This window comes from Salvelinus fontinalis, chromosome 21 (genome assembly GCF_029448725.1).
Source record: "Salvelinus fontinalis isolate EN_2023a chromosome 21, ASM2944872v1, whole genome shotgun sequence".
In the NCBI taxonomy this organism is placed as follows: Eukaryota; Metazoa; Chordata; class Actinopteri; order Salmoniformes; family Salmonidae; genus Salvelinus; species Salvelinus fontinalis.
The window spans coordinates 43790520-43817183 of record NC_074685.1 but is presented as its reverse complement, the minus strand read 5'-3'; the positions used below and the strand labels follow the sequence as shown (position 1 = coordinate 43817183).

Sequence of the window (26664 nt, the reverse complement as noted above, 5' to 3'; positions counted from 1 at the left end):
ATAAGAATGTGGTGATTGACAGAGTTGAAAGCCTTGGCCAGGTCGATGAATACGGCTGCACAGTAATGTCTCTTATCGATGGCGGTTATGATATCTTAAGCCTTAGCCCCACCCACCTCTTTAAGGCTTCACATGTGAGGATATTTGCTAAACAGTGATTAGTTTAGTAAACAACCAAAGACTAAAAGTGGTGAAAGTAGCCTACTATAAGGAAAAACTCCAGGTAAAAATACACTATCTTGTCCTTGGCCTACACCCTAATCTGACTTTGGTGCAGGTCATGTTGTTCTTCACATTACTGTCTCTGGTAAACACACACAATATCAAATAAAAAGTTAGATGAAAGGGAATATGGGGAATAACAGACAGTGGAGGACCAGGGCTGTTCAGTTCTTCAGAGGGCCATGGGTGGAGCATGGGGGAAATACTGTGGAAAACAACATTTTAAATGAATATCAATTCATACAAAATTGGTAACATAATTGTAAATGAAATTAAACTAATGTAAACATTATTATAATGGGGAAGATGTTAAATCCTTTCTTTTAAAGAAGTCCATTCTACTCAGTCTACTTGGCATACTGGTCGATGGCCTTTTTGTACCAGTGAGGATTTTCTTAATTCATTTAAGATTAATAGCACATCATAATGTGCTATTACCTCTGCAAGCTCCCTGTCGTTGCCTTTGTTAGCGTAACTTTCCCTCTTGATGTGTCCTCAAAGCTAATTCTTGTATGCCCAAAATTGCAGTGGTGTCGTTAAGCCGCTTGAGTACATCCCTGTTTCTTTTTACTTTCTCGTTGTTGCCCAGTTTGAATACGCAGACCTTCGTCCATTACATTATCAATGTGGCTTTTTCCCAGAATATTTCATCTGATGTAGGTATTTATATGCTCCCTGCTTTTGTGATTCCGTTTAGCTGAACACTCAATGTTCTTTCAAGTCACAGTACCCCCCCCCCCCCCCCCCACACTTTGCCCAATGCTCAGACTTTTCAAAAAGCAGGCAAGACCAGCAATACAGGCGGCTTGATGAAAGGCTCCCTGTTAACCAGCTGTACTTTTGATACCAATTGGTACTGAACGCCCTCACCTTTTCATCCTTCATGAAACTGATCTCAGTCAGAGGTTGACTCTCGGTTTTAATTTGCACCTTTTCCGTGTACCCCAGAGAATGAAAGGGGTTCTTCAACAAAAAAGTCCAACATTTTCAGTAGCATTAGTCATTCAGGCAGAGAACTCCACACTCATTCTCCTAGTTAGCTAGCTAGCTACTGCTACTTGCTACTGAAGTTAGTAAGGCAAATTTAAATCAATTGCATTAACTGGGGGGGGAAATAAAGTTCTAAAACCAATAAAATGTTTTTTATTATATACCTCCTCCGTCTCCTGTAATTAGAAAAAACGAATTAGAATTGAATATCCAAAAAATGCTCAACTATCACTCTTCAGGCTCCCGAGTGGCGCAGCGGTCTATGGCATTGCATCTCAGTGCTAGAGGCGTCACTACAGACACCCTGGTTCGTTCAAGGCTGTATCGCAACCGGCCGTGTTTGGGAGTCCCATAGGGCGGCGCACAATTTGGCCCGGCATCGTCCAGGTTTGCCCGGTGTAGGCCTTCATTGTAAATAAGAATTTGTTCATAACTGACTTGCCTAGTTAAATAAAGATTAAATGTAAACATCACTCTTAATCTCTATCCAACAATGTCACCAAGCTTCTCAACACATAACCTCCATAATGCTCTGTGGCACAATCCCATTGCAACACACTAGGTTCATTCTCTGATCCTAATCCTGTGATTGGATGAGCAATGTCAGTTCATACTGCGAAAGTTTTGATTGGTTCGAGGATGTTCTCTGGAAGTGGTCATAATTACCATGTACACTACCGTTAAGTTTGGGGTGACTTAGAAATGGCCTTGTTTTCCATGAAAACATACATGAAATTAGTGGCAAAATGAATGGGAAATATAGTCAAGACGTTGACAAGGTTATAAATGATTTTTATTTGAAATAATTGTGTCCTTCAATCTTTGCTTTCGTCAAAGAATCTTCCATTTGAAGCAATTACAGCCTTGCAGACCTTTGGCATTTTAGTTGTCAATTTGTTGAGGTAATCTGAAGAGATTTCACCCTATGCTTCCTGAAGCACCTCCCACAAATTGGATTGGCTTGATGGGCAATTCTTACATACTATACAGTCAGGAGCTGCTGGATGGACCTCTCTACGCCTATGTCGATATTCCATTAAAAAATCTGCCGATTCCAGCTACAATAGTCATTTACAACATTAACAATGTCTACACTGTATTTCTGATCAATTTGATGTTATTTTAATGGACAATTTTTTTTCTTTTCTTTCAAAAACAAGAATTTCTAAGTGACCCCAAACTTTTGAATGGTAGAGTATGTCTATGGAAGGGGTTGAGGCCTACGAGCCTCCTAGGTTTTGTATTGAAGTCAATGTAGCCAGAGGAGGACGGAAGCTAGCTGTCCTCCGGCTACTCTATGGTTCTACAGTATTATAAAACAGTGTATTTCTATCCATTATTTGGTGACATATGAATATATTTAGTATAGTTTCACTATTTTTATTGAACGTCATTGAAGATGGTCCTCTCAGGAGCCTCCACTGGTCAAGTCACTCCGGTTCACACTGACCGTGGCTTGTGCAGAAAGTAGTAAATCACGTTTTCCAACTCATCTGTCAATAGCACCTGCTAAATTCAGGGTATCAATGTTGTTGAGAAAAGTAGCAAAAATGTTCTAGTTCTGGATGACTAACGTTATCTATTTTTTTTAAACGGCTCGGTAGAAAGGACTATCACCACATACTGAGCAGCTCATGTTATAAACAGAAGCATGCTACATGGCAGACCAATCCAAACTCATCTCCTGGCATGTCCAGCCCATCCATTATCTCAGCCAATCATGGCTAGCAGGAAGGTTCCTGGCTTTTCCCGTGGCTAAACCAACTAGACTCGTAATTAACCATTTGTATTTACAGATGTAATACAAGTTTGTTATTAAGGCACATGAAAGTTTTTGATGAAGGTATGTTTACATTCAAATGCCTCTCCTGTGAAGTAGTGACGTGCGACATACGCCTAGTTTCCTCAAACGAGTCACATTTCTCCCTTGCCAAGATAATCCATCCACCTGACAGCATATCAAGTAGCTGATTTAAACATGATCATTACACATTTGCATCTTGTGCTGGGGGGAAAAAAATGCAGTTTTGTTACATAAAACAATGCCACAGATGTATCAAGTTGAGGGAGCATGCAATTGGCATGCTGACTGCAGGAATGTCCATCAGAGCTGTTGCCAGAGAATTGAATGTTAATTTCTCTACCATAAGCCGCCTCAACGTTGTTTTGAACAGAGTGCCCCATGGTGTGGTTATGGTATGGGCAAGCATAAGTTACGGACATCAAACAGAATTAGCATTTTTATCGATGGCAATTTGAATGCACAGAGATACCGTGACGAAATCCTGATGCCCATTGTCGTGCCATTCATCCATGTTAATGCACGGCCTCATGATGCAAGAATCTTTACACAATTCCTGGTAGCTGAACATTTCCCAGTTCTTCCATGGCCTGCATCCTCACCAGACATGTCACCCGTTGATTTGATTTGAGCATGTTTGGGATGCTCTGGTTCGACGTGTACGACAGCGTGTTCCAGTTCCCACCAATATCCAGCAACTTCGCAAAGCCATTAAAGCGGAGTGGGATAATCAACAGCCTGATCAACTCTATGTGAAGGAGATGTCATGCTACATGAGGCAAATGGTGGTTACACCAGATACTGACTGGTTTTCTGATCCACGCCCCTCCCTTTTTTTAAAGATATCTGTGACTAATAGATGCAGATCTGTATTCCCAGTCATGTGAAATTCATAGATTAGGGCCTAAATTAATACAGGACTCTTAAGTCAGTAAAACCATTGAAATTGTTGGGTGTTATATTTTTGTTCAGTATATTTTTATATATAGTTTTTTGTCATTCACACCTGCACTGTTGGAGCTCAGAGCTGAAGTATTTCACTACACTCCAATTACATGTGACTAATTTAAAAAATACAAGCACTTTCACAAAGTGAGTAACATACTACCTCACAAACACATGGGGCAATGCGCGCACACACAATGGTTAAACATCACAACGGTGACACATTAAAATGGTTTGAATGTTTGTTTGAGCCAAGGTGTTTGTCTTTGAGGTGGGTGTGGTTTATGTATCCGTTTCTGCTGTTGACTTTGCATGGATAAAGGTGTTTACCTAGTGTCTATTCTCTTGATTACATTATTTTGTTACTGTGCAAGTCCACCTGTTTTTGGTTGTCATTCTATATGCCTATTGGATACAGCAGGGGTATTTAAATCCAGGCCTCAAGGTCAGCTTTTAAAAAAATCTCTCTGACTGATTCCTGTCCTTAATTGGGCAGACCTTGGTGTCCAAGGTCTTAATCAGTCCCTGTTGAGAAGGAAAGGATGAGAACCTGCAGTGTTATTGTCCTCCAGGCCCTTATTTGAATACCACCAGTTTGGCCCCTTATGAACACAATTGTAAGAAAGCAGACTCCAACAAGGAAGGGACTACCTGAATGTGTCTGATAAGAAACACATGTTTTTCTTTTCTGTTCCGAAAACACTTCCTTTTGGTGCCTAATGAACACAACCCTGGTATACAGTGCGTTATGATGAGTGGTAACGTTATTCATGATGTCTCTCTTCCAGGGGTAGTATCCAACCCAATGGTGCAACAGCCAATGATGTCAGGGGGTCTAGACGCCGGCTCCCCCATCACCTTCCCTGAGGTCGAAAACGAGGACCCCCGCCTCGCCATAGATGCCAATGCGGGGGGCGGCATTTGGGGTTTCTTCAAGGTACGTCTTCCAGTAATTTCGGTAGGGCAGTGGATGTTTTTACACACCTGACACTCTCAAAGTAATGTGAACACACACACACAGTAGTGGACATCAGCATCGTGTTCATTAGGAGAAAGTTTTAAAATATTGTACAACGGAAATAGGCTTTTCTATTTCACAAGCCCAGGTAGTCCTTTCCTGTTTCAGTCCGTTTTCTTCGGTTTGATGTCTAATGAACACGACCCAGGCAACACAGCAGGGCTGCCTTTTTAAAAGCAGGAAACGCTCACTAAACTTAAAACAGGACTAATTCTGCGTTTACGTGGCACGAGGAATATGGCAGGCGGTAAACCGGGTGTCATTGTTTTCAATGAGAGCACAACGGTAAATGCCATAAAGGCTGGCGGTGAATGCTGTCAGAAGCCACGGTAGACGGGACTTGCCGCCAGAGTTCAAATATTTCAACTTTTGCCATCTGCCATAGCGTTGTTTTCTTCCTGATGTTGATTTGCACTGTTTGCTGAAATCACTGTAGCAACACATACCGTCGTGCTGACTTGCTTTTTGCCATTAGTCTGTCTTTTGGGTCCCTCGTCAAAACGCAGCATAAGTCAATAGTGCAAAGACAGGCGGTGTCAGAGGAAGGCCAGAAAAACTGTCAAGAAAGCCAGCCAGGTCATAAACTGTTCTCTCTACTACTGCACGGCAAGCAGTACCAGAGTGCAAAGTATGGGACCAAAAGACTCCTGAACAGCTTCTACCCCCAAGCCATAATACTGCTGAAATATTTGTTTTTTATTAACCCATTCTCCACACCCCCTCTTTGGCGCACACAAATATATTATTTACAGCTTTTTTTGCTACATATATTTTAAATATCACACTTTACATATTTTACATACTGTGCCTGGTACAGCAATCACATAACAGTAATACATTACTGAAGCGACTGCTGGAACAGTTAATCAAATGGCTACCCTGACTATTTGCACTGACTCTCTTGCACCATCTCTATGCACACTCACTGGCCTCTACCTACACAGTCACACATACTACACTGACACTCCAACACACACACTCATATTGACGCCACTCACACAAACACACTTTCACTCTTCACATACGTTGCTGCCACTCTGTTTATTATCAATCCTGACTGTCTAGACACTTTTATCCCTACATACATGTACATATTACCTCAACTACCTCGTACCCCTGCACATTGACTCGGTACCGGTACTCCTTGTAGAAAGTCTCGTTATTTTATTGCGTTACTATTTCCTTGTTCGTTTTTGGCACATTTTTCTTACTTTATATCTCTGCATTGTTGGGAAAGAGCTCGTAAGTAAGCATTTCACGGTAAAGTCTACACTTGTTGTATTCGGCGCATGTGACAAGATTTGACTTGATACATGAGTTCTTTGTTCTTCTAAAGCAGAATAGCATACATCCGGTTGAAACGCGTTATCAGGCATTCAGATTAATATCATGTCTTTGCACTGAGTTTTGCAAACACCTTTCCAGCATATTAAACAGTTCCTTGTCTCTTTTTTCCGTCACAGAGAGAAAAAAACAAGTGATCTTTCCCCAGCCTGTTTCCCAGACACTGATGACGCCTACACAACAAAAGTCATGCTTTTTCGAATTTGAATTGAGTCGCGTACTAGGTATAATCTGTGTCCGAGGAAACCGGCCCCTTGACATTGAACTAAATCCCTTTAAGTCTACTTCATAAAACACTCACGGTCCAAATGTAATTTAGGCTGCTTTTACACAGGCAGCCCAATTATTTTGCCTAATCAGATCTGCTACTTTGACAATAATTGGGCAAAAGATCAGAAGTGGGGCTGCCTGTGTAAACGCATCCATTTTGGCACAAACACGTCACAAACCCATTTTGTATGATAAACCTTCAGTCAATGTACTGCCAGAACCAAATCTCCAGTCGCTCAATACGCAACAGCCTGTATTGGGGAAACACTTTCCTGGACTACACCCATAAATTGTCTGCTAATGCTATCAGTGTTGCGTTAGATGACCAGTACGTCTGGTAATATCCAGGGCTGCAGCCCAAAGGGCTCCTTATTCTCAATGGGCTCTGGCCAAATTAAGTGCCTTATAAAGGGAATTGGGTGCCATTTCAGGTCTTCTTCCTCCTATTCATCTGGCTGGCTGGCAAGGAGGACTGTGGTATGCCTCAGACAGTTAGGGAGACGGTTGCGATCAGGAGCACAGCTTGTCTGATAATAAGGCCTAATTGTATCCATCCAGTCTCTACTGGGAATAAGGCCTAAGGGTATTTATCCAGCAGGGCTTCTGTTAGGAAAATGTTGCGCCGTACATTTGACCGGCAACGTTTTAATTTACCAGACATTTTGAGAAATCTGCCGGACCCATATGCATTGGGTGTGTAACCTGATTAGGGTGTCCACCCACGCTGCTCAGAATGACAGATCACGTTTAGATTATGGTCATTATATTAACAGAACATTGTTGAGTGTGCAACTATTTGCAGTCCTTCAACCCGAATTCTGATGTGCACTTTGAACATGTTTGAACTGTCCACGTTTACTTTTCCTCAGCCAACAAGATGAGTAACGAACAGCAAAATCACTATCCCCCAGAATAGAAAAGTTTACCTATTCTATTGGTCAGCTTGTCAATAAATAAATAAATAAATAAATAGCCTATTCCAAACAGCCTCTGGGACAGTTGTGGGAAGATGGATCCCAAAGTCATAAAACCAGTAGGCCTAGGCTCCATATTTAGTTTATTTTTTATAGCAATGAATCTGATGCAACAGATCAGAATGTTTAGCTTAAAATCTTGATAAACTTTATCCTCACATTGAGGCGGTAGGCTACGTGCGAATGTTCGTTCCGTAATGCAATTAGCGGAAAAACACTATTGATGTATTATATTAAGTTAAAATAAGTGTTCATTCAGTATTGTTGTAATTGTCATTATTACAAATAAAAATCGACATCGGCTTTTTTTGGTCCTCCAATAAATCGGTATTGGTGTTGAAAAATCAAAACTTCTACTTCAAAGTGTCCTATTAAACCTCTCTAAATATCTAACAGATATTTTCATCTCTGTCACATGAAACAGCTCGCATGTGCAGTGCCCTTTCAACAAATCAATTTAGCCTCAAATAAATAATGAATAATACCTTTGAATATTGTATGTTCTTATAGGCACTTTTATTGCCATTGTAACTGTATAGCTTCCATCACTCTCCTCGCCGCTACCCTAGCTCGAACCAGGAACACATCGACAACAGCCACCCTCGAAGCAGCGTTACCCATGCAGAGCAAGGGGAACAACTACTCCAAGTCTCAGAGCAAGTGATATTTGAAACGCTATTAGCGCGCACCCCGCTAACTAGCTAGCCGTTTCACATTGGTTACACCAGCCTAATCTCGGGAGTTGAAAGGCTTGAAGTCATAAACAGCGCAATGCTTGAAGCATTGCGAAGAGCTGCTGGAAAAACGCACGAAAGTGCTGTTTGAATGAATGCTTAATAGCTTGCTGGTGCCTACCATCGCTCAGACTGCTCTATCAAATCATAGACTTAATTATAACATAACACCCAGAAATACGAGCCTTAGGTCATTAACCAGAAATACGAGCCTTAGGTCATTAACCTTAGGTCATTAACCCCGTTCCGCTAGCGGAACCCCTCGCCAACAGCCAATCTCATAAATCAAATTTCTCAAACATACAAGTATTAGGCACCATTTTATAGATACAATTCTCATTAATCCAGCCACAGTGTCTGATTTCAAAAATGCTTTACAGCGAAAGCTCCACAAACAATTATGTTAGGACACCACCAAGTCACAGAAAAACCCAGCCATTTTTCCCGCCAAAAAGAAGAGTCACAAAAAGCTCAAATAGAGAAAATAAATCACTAACCTTTGATCTTCATCAGATGACACTCATAGGACTTCATGTTACACAATACATGTATGTTTTGTTCGATAAAGTGCATATTTATATCCAAAAATCTCATTTTACATTGGTGTGTTATGTTCAGTAGTTCAAAAACATGCTATGATTTTGCAGAGAGCCACATGAATTCACAGAAATACTCATTATAAATGTTGATGAAAATTCAAGTGTTATGCATGGAACTTTAGATACACTTCTCCTTAATGCAACCGCTGTGTCAGATAAAAATAAATAAAAAAACTTGGCTGAAAAAGCATAATCTGAGAACGGCGCTCAGAGCCCAAACCAGCCAGAGAAATATCTGCCATGTTGGGTAGTCAACATTATTCATATATAAATATTCACTTACCTTTGATAATCTTCATCAGAATGCACTCCCAGGAATCGCAATTCCACAAATGCTTGTTTTGTTCGTTAATGTCCATTTATGTCCAATAGCTTCTTTTGTTAGGGCGTTTGGTAAACAAATCCAAACAAATCCATCTGGTCCATTCGGACGAAACGTTCCAAAAAGTTATATTACAGGTCGAAGAAACTTGTCAAACTAAGTATAGAATCAATATTTAGGATGGTTTTTATCATAAAAGTTCAATAATGTTCCAACCGGAGAATTCCATTGTCTGTAGAGAAACAATGGAACGAGAGCTAACTCTCAAGTGAAAGTGCGTGACTGAGAACGAGGCTGTAGGCAGACCCCTTACTCAAACAGCTCCCATCCGCCCCCCCTTCACATGAGAAGCCTGAAACCACGTTCTAAAGAGGGTTGACATCTAGTGGAAGCCTTAGGAAGTGAAAATTAACCCATATCCCACTGTGTATTCGATAGGGGTGAGTTCAAAAACTACAAACCTCAGATTTCCCACTTCCTGTTTGGATTTTCTTCTCAGGTTTTTGCCTGCCATATGAGTTCTGTTATACTCACAGACATCATTCAAACAGTTTTAGAAATGGCAGAGTGTTTCTATCCAATACTACTACTAATATGCATATATTAGCATCTGGGACTGAGTAGGAGGCAGTTCACTCTGGGCACGCTATTTATCCAAAAGTGAAAATGCTGCCCCCTATCCCAAACAGGTTAATGTGGTCGAATCCGGAAACTATCATCTCAAAAACAAAACATTTATTCTTTCAGTGAAATACGGAACCGTTCCGTATTTTATCTAACGGGTGGCATCCATGAGTCTAAATATTCCTGTTACATTGCACAACCTTCAATGTCATAATTACGTAAAATTCTGGCAAATTAGTTCGCAATGAGCCAGGCGGCCCAAACGGTTGCATATACCACTGCATCGATTATATGCAAAGCAGGACACGCTAGATAAACTAGTAATATCATCAACCATGTGTAGTTATAACTAGTGATTTTGATTGTTTTTTTATAAGATAAGTTTAATGCTAGCTAGCAACTTACCTTGGCTTCTTACTGCATTCGCGTAACAGGCGGGCTCCTCGTGAGGCAGGTGGTTAGAGCATTGGACTAGTTAACCGTAAGGTTGCAAGATTGAATCCCTGAGCTTACAATGTAAAAATCTGTCATTCTGCCCCTGAACAAGGCAGTTAACCCATCGTTCCTAGGCCGTCATTGAAAATAAGAATGTGTTCTTTAACTGACTTGCCTAGTTAAATAAAGGTTACCGATTTCTGATTGTTATGAAAACTTGAAATCGGCCCTAATTAATCGGCCATTCCGATTAATCGGTCGACCTCTACTTTGAAGCAAATGTAAGACGAGCCTCATACAGTGCATTCGGGAAAGTATTCAGACCCCTTCACTTTTTCCACATTTTGTTACGTTACAGCCTTATTCTAAAATGGATTAAATTGTTTTTATTTCCTCATCAATCTACACACAATACCCTATAATGACAAAGTAAAAACAGGTTTTTAGACATTTTTGCAGATTTATTTTAAAAATGAACACTGAAATAAACATTTTACATAAGTATTCAGATCCTTTAGTCAGTACTTTGTTGAAGCACCTTTGGCGGTGACCACAGCCTTGCGTCTTATTGGGTATGATGCTACAAGCTTGGCACACCAGTGTTTGGGGAGTTTCTCCCATTCTTCTCTGCAGATCCTCTCAAGCTCTGTCAGGTTGGATGGGGAGCATCAGCTATTTTCAAGTCTCTCCAGAGATGTTCGATCGGGTTCAAGTCTGGGCTCTGGCTGGGCCACTAAAGGACATTGAGACTTGTCCCGAAGCCACTCCTGCGTTGTCTTGGCTGTGTGCTTAGGGTCGTTGTCCTGTTGGAACGTGAACCTTCGCCCCTGTCTGAGGTCTTGAGCACTCTGGAGCAAGTTTTCGATCCTGACTAATCTCCCAGTCCCTGCTGCTGAAAATCATCCCCACAGCATGATGCTGCCACCACCATCCTTCACCGTAGGTATGGTATTGGCCAGGTGATGAGTGGTGCCTGGTTTCCTCCAGACGTGAAGCTTGTCATTCAGGCCAAAGAGTTCAATCTTGGTTTCATTAGACCAGAGAATCTTGTTTTTCATGTTCTGAGAGTCCTTTAGGTGCCTTTTGGCAAACTCCAAGTTGGCTGTCATGTGCCTTACTGAGGATTGGCTTCTGTCTGGCCACTCTACCATAAAGGCCTGATTTTTGGAGTGCTGCAGAGATGGTTGTCATTCTGGAAGGTTCTCCCATCTCCACAGAGGAACTCCGGAGCTCTGTCAGTGACGGGTTGTTGGTCACCTCCTTGACCAAGGCCCTTCTCCCCTGATTGCTCAGTTTGGCCAGGCGGCCAGCTCTAGGAAGAGTCTTGGTGGTTCCAAACTTCTTCCATTTCGGAATGATAGAGGCCACTGTGTTCTTGGGCACCTTCAATGCTACAGACATTTTTTGGTACCTTTCCCCAGATCTGTGCCTTGGCACAATCCTGTCTCGAAGGTCTACGGACAATTCCTTTGACCTCCATGGGTTGGTTTTTGCTCTGACCGGAACTGTCAACTGTTGGACCTTTTTATATAGACAGGTGTACCTTTCCAAATCACGTCCAATCAATTGAATTTACCACAGGTGGAAACATCGATGGAAACAGGATGCACCTGAGCTCAAGTTCGAGTCTCATAGCACAGGGTCTGAATACTTATGTAAGTAAGCTATTTCTATTTTTTATTTTGAATAAATTAGCAAAAAATTCTAAACCTGTTTTCGCTTTGTCCGTAGGTGGTATTGTGTGCATAGGTTGAGGATTTTTTTTAAATATAATCCCTTTTAGAATAAAGCTGTAACGAAATGTGTATGAAGTGAAGGGGTCTGAATACTTTAAGAATGCACTGTATTGTACACACACGCCGATTTAATTCCTCAAAATGATGCAAAATTACCTGTAGATAAGCATGACCAGTCAAATGTATTTACATCGACTGGTATTTACATCAACGAATAGGCTAAAAAGCATTATCCCGGATAATTGGCCACTGCCAAATTTATCAGCTTTTTTTTTATCGGCCAAATGCCTGGCTTTTACAGGCTAACGGAAACCCTGCCATCCAGTCTTGTTTGGGATTACATGCACATTGCACACTGGCAGGTAGTCGGGCAGGCAGGCACAAACGCTCACAAGCTGTTGGTTCAACAATTGGAACTGTTCAGGGTTCCCTCAACTTTGTTTTGTCCTGAAACCACCCCTGGTGTACGGACTCATGAGTTAATGATGGTATGTTTTTATTCAGTTACATTAGAATGCTTTTGAAACAACTGAGATACAGAGTAAAAATGGTACTTTGAAACAGTCACTTAGCCTAACTTAATTTCCTTAACCACCTGTAGAAGTAATGAGCTATGACACTAATTAGCTTGGGTCATTAGCGCATTCATTGTCACACTAATTAGCATAACGTCTTATATCCTCTTTTTTTTGCCTTCACCTCCCTTATCTCACCTCATTTGCTCACATTGTATATAGACTTATTTTTCTACTGTATTATTGACTATGTTTTGTTTATTACATGTGTAAGTCGTTGTTGTATGTGTTAAATTGCTTTGCTTTATTCTTGGCCAGGTCGCAGTTGCAAATGAGAACTTGTTCTCAACTAGCCTACCTGGTTAAATAAAGGTGAAATAAAATAAATAAAATTTCAACCAGTCAATTAAGGGGATGCAAATGACATCCAGCCTTAGAACATGTTTTAACTGTGTGTGTCCATCCTCAGGGCGTGGCAGGTAACCACATGGTAAAGACGGTCCTGGATAAAACCAAGCACTCAGTGGAATCCATGATCACCACTCTGGACCCGGGCATGGCGCCATACATCAGTAAGTCAACAACATTTATCATTCATTTAACAGTGGTAGAACTAGGGTTTGGGTTATTCAATTCAGGAACTGAAATTCCAATTTAGTAAATTGAAAAAAACGTACTTCTCAATAAACCGAAAAGGAGAAGCAATTTCTTCTTTTTTTCTCCCCCCAAAAAATAACTTCCTGAATTTACTTACATTTTAATTGAGCCCAACCCATTTGAAAACGCACTCTAGCTAGCCAATGCTTACATAAATCCCTTGCTTTGAAATCCATTACAGGAAGTGTACGAGCGCACACTTTGGGGAGAAGGGTGGGGGATTGGGATGAAGCTTATCCATTATAGCCCAATGGGTGTGTCCCAAGTCACACCCTATTCCTATGGGCCCTGGACAAAAGTAGTGCACTATGTAGGGAATATGGTGCCATTTGGGATGCAAACAATGTGTGCTGGTGCCAGAATGTTTTTATTTAACTAGTCAAGTCAGTTAAGAACCAATTCTTATTTACAATGACATCCTACACCAGCCAAACCCCGATGACGCTGGGCCAATTGTGCGCCGCCCTATGGGACTCCCAATCACTGCCAGATTAATAAAATCACAGAAAAGCTCCTCCTCTAAATAAGAACTTGCCACTGACTTAAGTCTAAATGTTCCTTGCGGGACGTACAGGATAAAATCGCTTGTTGAGTCTCTTGATTTTCATACTCGTCTTGGGCTAGCATGCACTCTCCTTCATGGATATAGCGAATCGATAATGGGTAAGCGCCTTGTTTACTCATTATTGTTTGACTGTTTTAAACTACATTTTCTTTCTTTTGACCTTGTACTACATTAAATAAAAACCCTCAACTGTTTTTCTTTTAATCCTGGTGCTGTAAACCCAGTAGTGTTAATTACTTAAGTTAAAACACTTTAAAGTACTACTTAAGTCGTTTTTGGGGGGTATCTACTTTTACTATTTATATTTTTTTCTACTTTTACTTTACTACATTCCTTAAGAAAATAATGTACTTTTTACTACATACTGTAACGGCTGCTCTCCTCCTCTTCGTCTGAAGAGGAGATGCATGGGTCGGACCAATATGCATCGAGGTATGCAGTCATAATGAATTTATTTAAATGATAGACGAACACGAAACACTTGAGAATTTACAAAATAACAAACGCAGTCAACAGACCTGGACACGAACTTACATATAACGTGAAGAACTCAATAACAGGAAAACTGACTACATAAAACGAACAAACAAATAAAACCGAAAACAGTCCCGTGTGGCGTAACATACACTGACACAGACACAGGAGACAACCACCCACAAACAAACAGTGTGAAAACACCTACCTTAATATGACTCTCAATCAGAGGAAATGAAAACCACCTGCCTCTAATTGAGAGCCATATCAGGTCACCCTTATACAAACATAGAAACATATAACATAGACTACCCACCCAAACTCACGCCCTGACCGTCAAACACATACAAAATAGCAGAAAACCGGTCAGGAACGTGACACATACATTTTCCCTGACACACAAAAGTACTCGTTACATTTTGAATGCTTAGCAGGACAGGAAAATGGTCCAATTCACGTACTTATCCCTGGTCATCCTGACTACCTGTTGGTGTGTCCCTGGCTAACTGTAAAATAAATAACTTTCCCTTCTGTTTGCTTTATGTAAGGAATTTGAAATGTTGTATACTTTTTCTTTTGATACTTAAGTACATTTTTGCAATTACATTTACTTTTGATACTTGCTTATATTTAAAACCAAATACTTTTAGAATTTTACTCTAGTAGTATTTCACTTTTACTTTAATTTTCTATTAAGATATCTTTACTTTTACTCTTACAATTGGGTACTTTTTCCACCACTGCTGTAAACCCACTGGGTGTGCAGTCTTTTTTTTCATTCCAGCTTTAACATTTAACAATGAAATGTTATCATTTCAGTCAGGTTGTACCCACAGATGTAGCCTATTGAATATTATTATAGATAAAAATGCATCCTCCAATTGCAACATCTGCCTATGCCCACACATCTTATCTCAAGATTTTTTTAAATTTTTAATACCCTCAAACACAGTTGGGCATACACTAACTAATTTCAAAATAGCCCATTATCACAGTCAATCGTGCTAGATTTTTTTTGGTCATGTTTTTCCTGTCAAACTGCATGCAAACTCTAAGCCTTTCTTAAGTGTTTTCTGTTTAAACCAAACTATTTCCTGCGGGGCGCGCTGTTGCGTTTTGGCCGCATGAGGAAACAAATGTTACTGTCCAGCTTCAGATAAGAATTGACTGAGGTGGTGTTTTTGGTTTAACATATTATAGGCCTACTGTGCTACAGTAGGGCCTATATGCTATTATATTTGGGTCTGTTAGACTAATGATTCATTCATATTTTACATATGTGATCTTGCAAGACATTGATTCAGCTTTTATCTAACTTTACTAAACCAGCATCATTGTGAGAAGTGAAAGTTATGCCGCACACAGGCATAAGATCACCATGTGCAAAGCCAAGTGTCGGCTGGAGTGGTGTAAATTTCGGCGCCATTGGACTTTTTAATTTTCATGGCTCTGGCTAGGCCCCTTAGTTCCAGTGAAGGGAAATCTTAACACTAGGGCATACAATGACATTCTAGACGATTCTGTGCTTCCAGCTTTGTGGCAACAGTTTGGGGAAAGCCCTTTCCTGTTTCAGCATGACAATGCCCCTGTGCACAAAGCGAGGTCCATACAGAAATGGTTTGTCGATCGGTGTGGAAGAACTTGACTGGCCTGCACACAGCCCTGACCTCAACCCCATCGAACACCTTTGAAATGCCAACTGCGAGCCTTGCCTAATCGCCCAACATCAGTGCTCGACCTCACTAATGCTCTTGTGGCTGAATGGAAGCAAATCCACACAGCAATGTTCCAACATCTAGTGGAAAGCCTTCCCTGAAGAGTGGAGGCTGTTATAGTAGCAAATGGGCAACCAACTCCATATTAATGCCCATGATTTTGAAATTAGATGTTTGACAAGCAGGTGTCCAAATACTTTTGGTCATGTAGTGTATTTTTACCATGCATCTCTGGGTCGTCTCAAATTGGGAAAAAGTGAGGACCTCCCGCTACGGCAGCACTACATCCCTGGTTGTCAGTTAAATCAGGTGGTGTTCATTCTGATGCACCAAAAGCCAAAGTCTACACACTGAGTCTCCAGGTTCAGGATTGGATGAGCACTGCCTTTAAAATGTACCAGCTCTCTTTTTCTATTGAGATGTCCAGGCAAACAGGCAGCGGTACAATGATCCGGGCAAGTCAACCATGAGACACAAACAGGCATGATTTAACAATATAGGCTACACACATTGGCATTAGCGACTCAATTGCATTTTCAGCAGTTGAATACAGAGTGATCGAGTTCTCAGTGGAATGTCTGTCAATCTGATGGCAACATTTCTCTGGACTATCAATGGTTTCAGGGGTATAGGGCTCATAGAATATATAATGAATTAGAATGATTAAAAATAAAAGATTGTGAGGATTGATGTAGAGAAGTGAGTGAGTTTAATGGAGGCAGGACCCAGGCAGGAACTTGTTGTACGGGGTAGGGTTAGGGGGAAGGTGTTGTGTGAGATGGATGGCTGGTTGGTAAATAAAGTCTGGTCCACCAGACATCGCACATTTGGGGGGAAGTGTCTGGGAATGAGATTATTCCTGTATTAACTGTGTCTGTGTTTTTTTAGAGTCGGGCGGGGACTTGGACATCGTGGTGACATCAGACAAAGAGGTGAAGGTGGGGGCAGTGAGAGATGCCTTCCAAGAGGTGTTTGGCATGGCCATGGTGACCGGGGAGGCCGGCCAGTCCAACATCGCCCCGCAGCCCGTTGGCTACGCAGCCGGAGTCAAGGTCAGCTGTCTATCACGTTCCCAATAGCTCAGACACTGGTGTGCATTTTTTATGTATTAGTGCTAATGAAGACATATATATATATATAAAGCCTTTATAGTTTGTTTAAAGTGTGATCTGTGTATGTATTGCAGTTCTTTATACATTATATATATATACAGTATACTGTATCTAGACTATATTGAAAACATACGTTAATGCTCAGGTTTTGGATATTTAAAAAATCCCACTTCTGTCACACCTATTTACTGAAGTCATTAGTACTCAAATTCTAGCAACAATGTAACAAATGTGTTCATGTAGAAAGGATACCCTTAGACTGTGAATGTGCTGCCATGTAATAGGACACCAGTAGTCACTGACAGCGATAAGATTATATTCAGCTACAACTGGGGTCGGGCCATAAAATAAACTTTTTGGTCTACCAGCCATTATGGCAGGTAGATTTTTAAATCTATTTTTAAAAAGTATTACTGGTAAGAAGTAATGTGGTATGTTGTAGTAACGTCACTAGTCATGTTTGTGCCTGTGGGATTTGAGTCTGACTAGTAGAAAGTGTTGTCTTCCCTAGCAGTTGAAATTCAAACATGGAGAAACAACCTAGCTTGTGAACAAAACAATGTAAATAGCCAAAGAAACATAAGGACTAAGTCTCTTTTGCTTCAAGTAAATTATCACTTCTAAAAATGAATCTTTCACTCAGCTCTTCACGTGCGCACAGCCCCCAGCCAGGCGGTGTTGCTGCGTGAGGTGCGATAGGATTCGTAGTTCTTTGACTTGGTGAGATACATTTTACGAGCTATGAAACAAAACAGCAGAAATACTTTGAAAACAGCAGTTATATATGGGGATATTATTTTTGGCTATCGTATCGCAAAATTATTTTTGCTCAAGTTGGCTGTACCTGCACCAAAAACTACAGTATTTTTCATTCATAGCTTGTTCTACATCTAGTTTTTAAATAGGAAGCCCATTTGTTTTCAGCCCTTATTTCAATGACTGATCAACTTGTTTTCTCATGGCTCTCTCTTCTCCCTCTGCAGCAGACATATGGTGAGCAATATGTTTAAACCATGGAATCAGAATGAAATTAGTGTTGAATCGCAATAGAAATCGTATCGTGAGGTTCCTGGCAATTCCCAGCCCTTAGTGTGTTTTAACAAACAGGTATCCATTGGTCTTAAACGCTATCCTCACACATCTGTTCTCTATGGAAGCAGATGGTGTTTGTGTCCAGTTCTATTTAGGCAGCAATGCATCATCTTCTCAGTGAAGGAAACTCCTTAAGAATCAACAAACAGACACAGGGGTACTCTGGTTTACGTACAGTGCCATGTAAAGCACCTCAGACCCAGGCTGACAAATGCTGTTATACTGCAGCAACAAGCTTTGTATTGAAAATGCCTTGAGCTCATTCTACTGCATGCGGTAAACACTCTGGTCAGTGTTAAGTCATCCAGAGAAGTGTTTTGTGTGTGTGCATTTCCTTTTGATTCTTGATGTCTCACCACAAGAGAGATGTTTGGCAACAGGCTGGATGGTGGCGGGCAACGTGTGTGTGGTCTGACTTGCGCATATCCAGCGATGGGTCTCTTCCACTTGTTGGCGCAAAACCGTTTTACACAGCCTAATGCTATGTAAATGCTTGAGTTGAGTAGTGCTATTCACTGCTAATTTTGCACATCTGTCCAGTAACCTCTTTACAAACCGCACAGAGGAGTAATTTACTACTGGCTCATTATCTATAGGGCACTAAAAGCCTAGCCAGGCGGAAATCTACTTTCCTCTGGTTAGCGTGATAGGATCTTTAAAGCCTATCTTAGACATATAGGCTGTGAGAACTGGCTAGAACCTGTTCTCATTTGTTTTCTTTTTCTAAGGAAGTGGAGCCAATTACCCCTTATCTCTTTTATAAGCTTTCTTCCCCCTTGGAGGGGTAAGCAGCTCTTTGTGTAGATTAAGTATGTAAAGACTGTGATTGTAAAATCTTTGAGATCCACTCCGGTATATCCTGAGTTCCTTTCCTGTGTCCTGGAAGTTACTCTCCGGGTTCTTCCTGAGGGAGTGATCTTCCTTGCAGTTGCTCAAATAAACGTCTTTATTATTGATAAATTAGTTCTGCCTGATTCTGAGGTGTGTCTGTCTCCACAGGGGGCCCAGGAGCGCATCGACAGCCTGCGGCGGGCGGGCGTCATCCACGAGAAGCAACCCGTGGTCTCTGTGGAGAACTTCATCGCAGAGCTTTTCCCCGACAAGTAAGCACAGTAGGAGAAAAGACCCCTTAAATCTCAAATCCCCTGTACACACATTTCACACACATGCATTTCATACACTCACTTTCATACACCCTCATTCACGCACGCACGCATGCACACACACACACCCTCTCGCACTCACTCATTTCACTGTACACACTCCCAGCATTCCACACACACACACATCGCCAGCTGCCTCCTATGTAAGAACGTGTTCGAATGACCAAGTTAGCTTTTTTTCTATTTTTAATCTCCCTTGTTACACACTTGTGCAACTCTCTCAAACAGCCTGCTTATCTCCCCTCATATGTACCATTGGGTCCAAAAACCTCATCATAGATAATGAATGCTGTTTCGTAAGCTTTCCCATTATCCCTTTTAAAATGGATTATAATTTTGGAATGATTTGAAATTAATGTTTACGCCAAGGATTATATCAATCAATGAGAAGGAAATGATACATTTTTTCATATGTGAATTTGAATATTCTTTCTGTGTGCACCTCCTATTAATTATCTTTACTTTATTAAGCTGTAATTTTTTTCTTTCTGAAATGCTCATTCTTACCTCTTCCAAGAGCATTTCATTTGTTTAATTAAAATATCAAAGATTATGTTTAAGATGATAGATTTACAGAAAATGTGTATATATATTAACATTTATTTAGAGTCACATTAAAATAATACTATTTTACAAGAGAGCCTTGTATACATTTACAAACAAACATAAATAAAGCACAACAGCCCTACATAATCATTCCAAATAAAACACACTATAAAACGCATACACAACATTAAACAGATTTAAGAAATGCAATGGCATTCTGTAACATAAGTCTCCAATCAATCATTTGAAATGCCTGAAAGTTCCACAAGGGGCAAAACTAAAAGCAGATTTTCCTAATTCTGTGGCGACTAAAGGGATCTCCGGAGTTATCCATCCCTGAGAACGGGTTTGGTAATTTGTACGTCTAAATTGAATCAATGAAGTAATGTACAGAGGAAGTTTCTGCAAGACTGCTATGTAAGTAAATAAGAGTGCAGCTCTCTTCTTACAGAGGTCCATCCCACATGTTTGTAAATAAGACAATGAGTCCTAAAACTGTCCCCAGTGATAAAATGTATTGCTGAATTGAATACTGAGTCCAATGGTTTCAAAACAGAGGCTGCCGCGTGCATATAAATGTCACCATAGTCTGTTACAGGGAGCAGCGTTGTTTAAACAGAGGCAGGATTTATTTCTATATAATAAAAAAATAGATTTCAGCTTCTTTGTAAAGTTTTCAATGTGTGTCTCAAAAGACAATTCATCATCATTCCAGATACCCAAGTACTTAGTGAAAAACTTGCTCCATTTGAAGTGCAAATACGCAACTCCTCGGGATCAACATTACGAGACCTAGAGAACAGAATAAACTTGGTTTTATTTGCAGTTAACAGTAATTTAATCTCAGTAAGGGATTTTGGGGGGGATTGAGTCGGAATCATGCTGAAGGTCACAAATGGCCTGCTGACCTGAAGAGGCACAGGAATAAATAACTGTCATCTGCGTAGAGATGAATGTTACAGGTGTTAACAGTATATTCAATGTCATTTATATACAACGTGAACAACAATGACCCCAAAGTCAAACACTGGGGTACCCCTTTAAGGACTAAGAAATGTGGCTTTAACTATCATAACAGCCTGTAGTCTATATAACAAAGCAGTCAGACTGCATTTGACAACACCGTGGCATATCTTATATGGTTACATAATGCTACGTATGTATTGCAATTAGTTTTTTTATAAAAAAATTATCATTCTGGAACTTTACTAATACATTTTTGAAAATGCATTTTTCTTGAAATCCTTCTACCATTTTTTTGTTTTATTAGTCTGAATTTATTTGATACAGTACCACAAAATCGCAATTTTAAGATATAGACTATTGCTTTCAGGCCAAAATCGGTCAACTGATTGTGACTTCAATAGCCAAGCTTCCCTTTTCTCTCGCCCCATATTTGGAAGATACTGAGCTAGGGTGTGGTGCGCTCTGGCAGGGTCGAAAAGCATGAGCCTTGACAGACTTTTTCAGAAATCAGATAACAACCCAATGTCCCCAGAAGGCTCTAGTAATCTAACATACCTCACCTCACCTTGCTACACGTGTCAAATCTCCCATTTCCCCCTCAGAAAATCAACTATGAGACCTGTGCAGTTTAGCTAGACTGCTGATCTCCCCACACGGCCAGTAATGTGCTTTAGGGCATTAAAACAGATGAGCTCTTCTGACCTCGACCTTGAATGCCTTTACCTTTTTATCACCAAGTAGCAGAGTGGCTCAACCTCCCTGAGGGCTTCCTCAAATGAACAGAATGTTGCAATCCAAGCCAAGGACAAGAATGTTGCGGGCCAAGCCAAGGATAAAATGGCTGTGTTTACACAGGCAACCAAATTCAGATATTTTGCCCAATTATTTGCAAAAGCGCTAATCTGATTGGTCGAAAGACCAATTAGTGGAAAAAGATCAGAATTGGGTTGCCTGTGTAAACGCAGCCTTTATAGCTTAGACCAGCTCCCAGTCGTTTGACTCCGCTAGAATAAGGGCCAATGAACCGAATAAGATTGTCATCACAAGGGTAGAATACTATATGGAGGAGCATTGACAGTTAATAAGACCAGGGTTGTGTTCATGTTGTCAGTCGAGCAGGTGAAGGTGTGGCTGTTAGTTGTATCAGGTATGTTATTGCTAGTCTGGAATATCCCCATCCAGTATTCGGTGCTGCTCACTGCCTTGCTTTGTCAGAGGGTTGCAATTGATGGACCATATTATTTAGTTAATGGTTCCCCCTCCCTTCCCTACTACTTCCTGTCAACCTAAATCCAAAAGTGTGATTTGCTCATTGTCTGCTTATTGGTTAGTTTCACTCTTGTCATGATCTGTCTTGCCTGCATTGTGATGCATACGCCATGCTTAAAGGTGCAATGTGTAGAAATTGCTCTACCATTTCCTGGTTGCAAGAATTCTAAGTTTGTCTAATTTCAGTTTGACACAACAAGCAAGTATAGTGTAGATTATCATTGTGCCATCTAAACCTCTGTGAAATATATTTTCCAGTATTTTTTCAATTGTTTGAAGCTGGTGTAAAAGATGCAAAAACTTCACTTAAGAACAAAGTATAGAAATAATACACATACAGACTTGCTTTCAATGAGAATGACAGATCTACACTCAGTTTATTAGGTACATCGCCCCGTTCACACAAATGGTTTGTTCCTACAGACAGTAAGTCGTCTGGCCGTGGCTTGCTATATAAAGCAGGCTGACGGGCATTCAGTTACTGTTCCATTGAACGTTAGGTCACTTGTTTTGCCTATTCTAAGTGACAGAGCGTGGTATGATCGTCTGCTAGGCGCGCTAGTTCCAGTATCTCAGAAACGGCCGGCCTCCTGGGATTTTCATGTGTGACAGTGTCTAGCATTTACAGAGAATGGTTCAACAAACAACATCCAGTCAGCAGCAGTCTTGTGGGTGAAAACAGCTCATTGATGAGATGTCGAAGGAGAAAAGCAAGAATCGTGCAAACTAACAGGCGGGCCACATCCGGGCAAATAATGGCACAGTACAACTGGTGTGTAGAACGGCATCTCAGAACGCACAACATGTCGGTCTTTGTCACGGATGTGCTATTGCAGCAGAAGACCACACCCGGTTTTCTGTTTCATCAGAAAAACAAGAAACGCGATCACCAACACTGGACAATTGAGGTGTGGGAAAAACATTGCCTGGTCAGACGGATCCCGGGTTCCTGTTGTGTTGTGCTGATGGCAGTGTCAGGATTTGGCGCAAGCAGCATGAGTCCATGGCCCCATCTTGCCTGGTGTCAACGGTACAGGCTGGTGGCAGTCGTGTAATTGTGTGTGGAATGTTCTCCTGGTACACGATAGGTCCCTTGATACCATTTGAGCAACGCTTTCATTCCCCAACTAATTCAGGCTGTTCTGGAGACAAAGGGTGTTCCGACCCGGGTACTAGATGGGTGTGCCTAATAAAAAGTTGCATATTGCAGCTTTAACAGTGCTGTTATTCTGTGACCTTCCAGATGGTTTGACATTGGCTGTCTAATCCTGGAGGATCCTGGAGCTGGCATTCACATTGAGACCTTCACTCAGGCTACGCCACTGGCCTTGGAGCACGTCCAGCAGGTAGGAGCTCACAGCTGCCTCTACTGCACCCTCATGTTAACAGTACAGTTTGCCCCACAACACAATGATGCTCAATTAATGACATATATTTACTGTATCTCTTAATGTGGTTGCATGTGTTATCAATGTTAGATTGCTGTTAGCACTCAATGTTAGCACATACCATACACTTGTGTCTATTGAAAAAGTCAAATGGAACTTTGGGGGGGAGTTTTAGTCTTTCCCTCTGGATGAAAAGCCATCAGTGTAACGACAGGCTGCTACCCATTGTACCATAAGTGCCGCTTTTCAAAATTCGACCTGTCAAAGCTGTAGCATGGTGTTGTATTGAAATAGAATTTCATCATGTAAACTTAATTGCCTTGATTTAATACTCTGTGAAAATGAGTCTTTCGGTCAATGCTGTGTCAACTGGTGAAATTGGAACATTGCTTCAAAGTAAAAGCGTGAAAGGGTTTGAAGCAAATTGCTTTCCGAATTGTTATAATTTAAGCAGTCTCGAAATATTAAATCATGTTTATTTATTAAATGTGAATTGAGTTGAGTGTAAATTGTTGTTAGTCTACAGAATATGGACTAGACAGTGTAAGGAGAGTGGTTGTATGAACAGGTGTTGGTGAAATTAATGCATGTAAATGTCAAGTGATTGGAACACTATCTTTCACCTGTCCCCAAAGGCCCAGTCCCTGACCCCGCCGGACTACAGCCTTCGCTGGTCGGGCCTACTGGTGACTGTAGGCGAGGTGCTGGAGCGCAACGTACCCAATGTGTCGCGCACGGACTGGCACCAGGCCTTCACGGGCATGTCCCGCCGCCAGATGATCCAGAGCGCCGCCAAGGCCCTGGCGGGCATGTACAAGCAGCAGCTTCCACCCAGGACAATGTGAGGTGGCACCATATCCCCCAGCCACCATGTCTTTAAACTGACAACTAGGGGGAGGGAGAACCAGAGGAGGGAAGAGGGGGTTGGGCAGAAGTGGCAGCCGTTTCACCAAATGGGATTCCTACTCTGCTGCTAGCTGTCCGTCCTGATTGGTCAAAAAGCCAAATGCAATTTTCTTGTTATGTTTTATTATTTGTGTGTAGGAAGGTTTTATGGGTTGAAACATTCCGACGTGCCAACTGGATGGAGAGAACGACGGAAATGGATTGTTCCTTCAAAAACAGGAAATCATCATTTATTTCTAAATCAACTTTTTTCCCCCAGCTAAGGCCCAGAAAGAAATGCCGTTTTAGAGATAGCGTAGAAAACTAGCTCATTAAAGTAATGATTGATTATTTGAATTTTGTCGATTGTCCTCCTTTTTATTGAGAGAGTATTATTTGTGATCCTGAATTTGTTGTTCAACAAATTGTATTCAAGTCATGTAAATGTGTAGAATGCGATGTTGTATTACTTTTAGATGAACATGCAGGCGTTTTGTAAATGGGGAATGATAGTGCTTTGTCTCTTTTTAGAGCAGGGATCTCATTTTGCCAGGTCCGGAGTTCGTCACTGAAAATTGGTTATATTTCCGTTATAGGTCCATTATAATTTCTACACATTTTCGCTTTTGGTATTAGTCATTTTAAAGTGTATTGAATTTGTCAGTACACCTTTTTTTGCCAATATTTGGGCAAATATCAGAATTGGGCTGCTTTTATAAACACAGCCATTTACTCAAACCACCTGTGGGCCAGATTGGACCCCCGTATGTTTGACACCCCTGTTTTTAGAGAGTATAGCCAGTGCTAGTTGGTGTAGTACGTCAACCACCAACCTACCACTTGGGGGAGGGGGGGGAATATTTTTTCTGTATGAATTACCTGCAGGCTAAATGCTATCTTGAGATCATTGCATGTAACTTAACGTTTATCATTGCATGTAACGTATATTTATGCAAATCTCTCATTGACATCAACTTGGGATTTACGTAAAAGTCCATTTCACACTTAGCCTATGTAACTCAATGGAGGCTTTGGACTGAATGAGCTGTAATGTACCAAGATATCAGGGCCTTAAAATCCTTAAGTTGTAATGTTTTGTACTTTTTGTTGTTGTATGTATACGTGTGTGTGTGTGTGTGTGTGTTAATATAACAATTGTTGTCTGTACATTAACGCTACATAGGTTATTACATGTAGACATACTTTACATGTTAGTGGAGGCCAATGATTTTCAAATGGAGAAGGGTGAAATTACATTCTTTGATCTACGAATTGGAATGATTCCTTGGAAGGTGTTTCCTGATTGAAAATGACTTGTCTGGTGATTTATTGGAGCTCAGTTTATCGTAAGTCAATTCTTTAGTTTGTCCAACATCACCATTCTGTTCTATACTGTGTGAACGCACCCCTTGCAAGAAAAACAATTTTTTTAAATGTTTTACTCGAGTGACAACAGAAGAGTGCAACAAGGAAACACAAAGCTGTATATGACCTCTGGGGTTTTGTTTGGAAGGCAATCCATTTGTTATTTGTTGCTGCTGCCTCAGGCAGTAGTACATTCTGTTGTCCAAAACATGGAAGTCCCATGGTAGTGGGATGCAACACTACTAGATCAAGAGGTCAGTAAACAACTTTTCTCCAATAGTTATTCAACTACACCAGAGAAATACTAGGACGTTGTCTAAACTCTTTGCTTTTTAACTGGTTTTATGTACAAAATGGATTTTCTGTGTTTGTGCTTTTCTTGACTCCTAAATGTGCCTTCATGGGGAGAGTAAATATCAATTTTTTCATACTGGTTTGTCTCTGGTTTGCATGGTTATTTGGCTTCGATAAGAACTGCCACCTAGTCAATGTCCCCGTCAATATTTAAGAAACTGACACCACACATCTCTGCCTGTCACAACCAGTGTATGCCTCAGGGTAAGATATAAAGATATTGACAGAAACTCTGCACTGAATCGGGCTCCAGAGACACAATTAACCTACGGATCGATGCACCATCGCTTGATTCGCTCTGCTTATTGTACATGGTTTGTAAGGTCAAGAAAATCCTGTGAAAGTCATAGAATTTAAAATGGTGTTTTCCAGGCCTGGAAAAGTTTTGGAAAATGATAAACATCAAAGTCATGGAAATAAAGTCATTTTTTTAGTGTAATGTATTCAGGCACTGTTTTAAAATATTTTATCAACTAAATTAACATATCAGCCAGGATCGGGGTGACGTTTGCGCGGATCACCTGCATGTGTGAGACGATTGGGCCGTTTCTCAAGGAGAATCACGACAAGAAAGAATCCAGCTA

At 40.9% G+C, this 26664-nt stretch overlaps 1 protein-coding gene across 2 annotated transcripts in view; it reads left to right on the top strand.

Moving 5' to 3' along the window:
- prrc1 (proline-rich coiled-coil 1) overlaps positions 1-26159 on the top strand; it is a 31664-nt gene extending 5505 nt beyond the window's left edge. For both annotated transcript variants that reach the window (XM_055875384.1, XM_055875386.1), the window contains exons 4-9: positions 4747-4895; positions 12999-13101; positions 16829-16992; positions 19144-19247; positions 23332-23434; positions 24112-26159. In XM_055875384.1, coding sequence (XP_055731359.1) covers positions 4747-4895; positions 12999-13101; positions 16829-16992; positions 19144-19247; positions 23332-23434; positions 24112-24321 — 833 coding nt within the window. In that variant the 3' untranslated portion in view covers positions 24322-26159. The remainder of the gene's footprint in view (positions 1-4746; positions 4896-12998; positions 13102-16828; positions 16993-19143; positions 19248-23331; positions 23435-24111) is intronic.
- Positions 26160-26664: the final 505 nt, after the last annotated feature.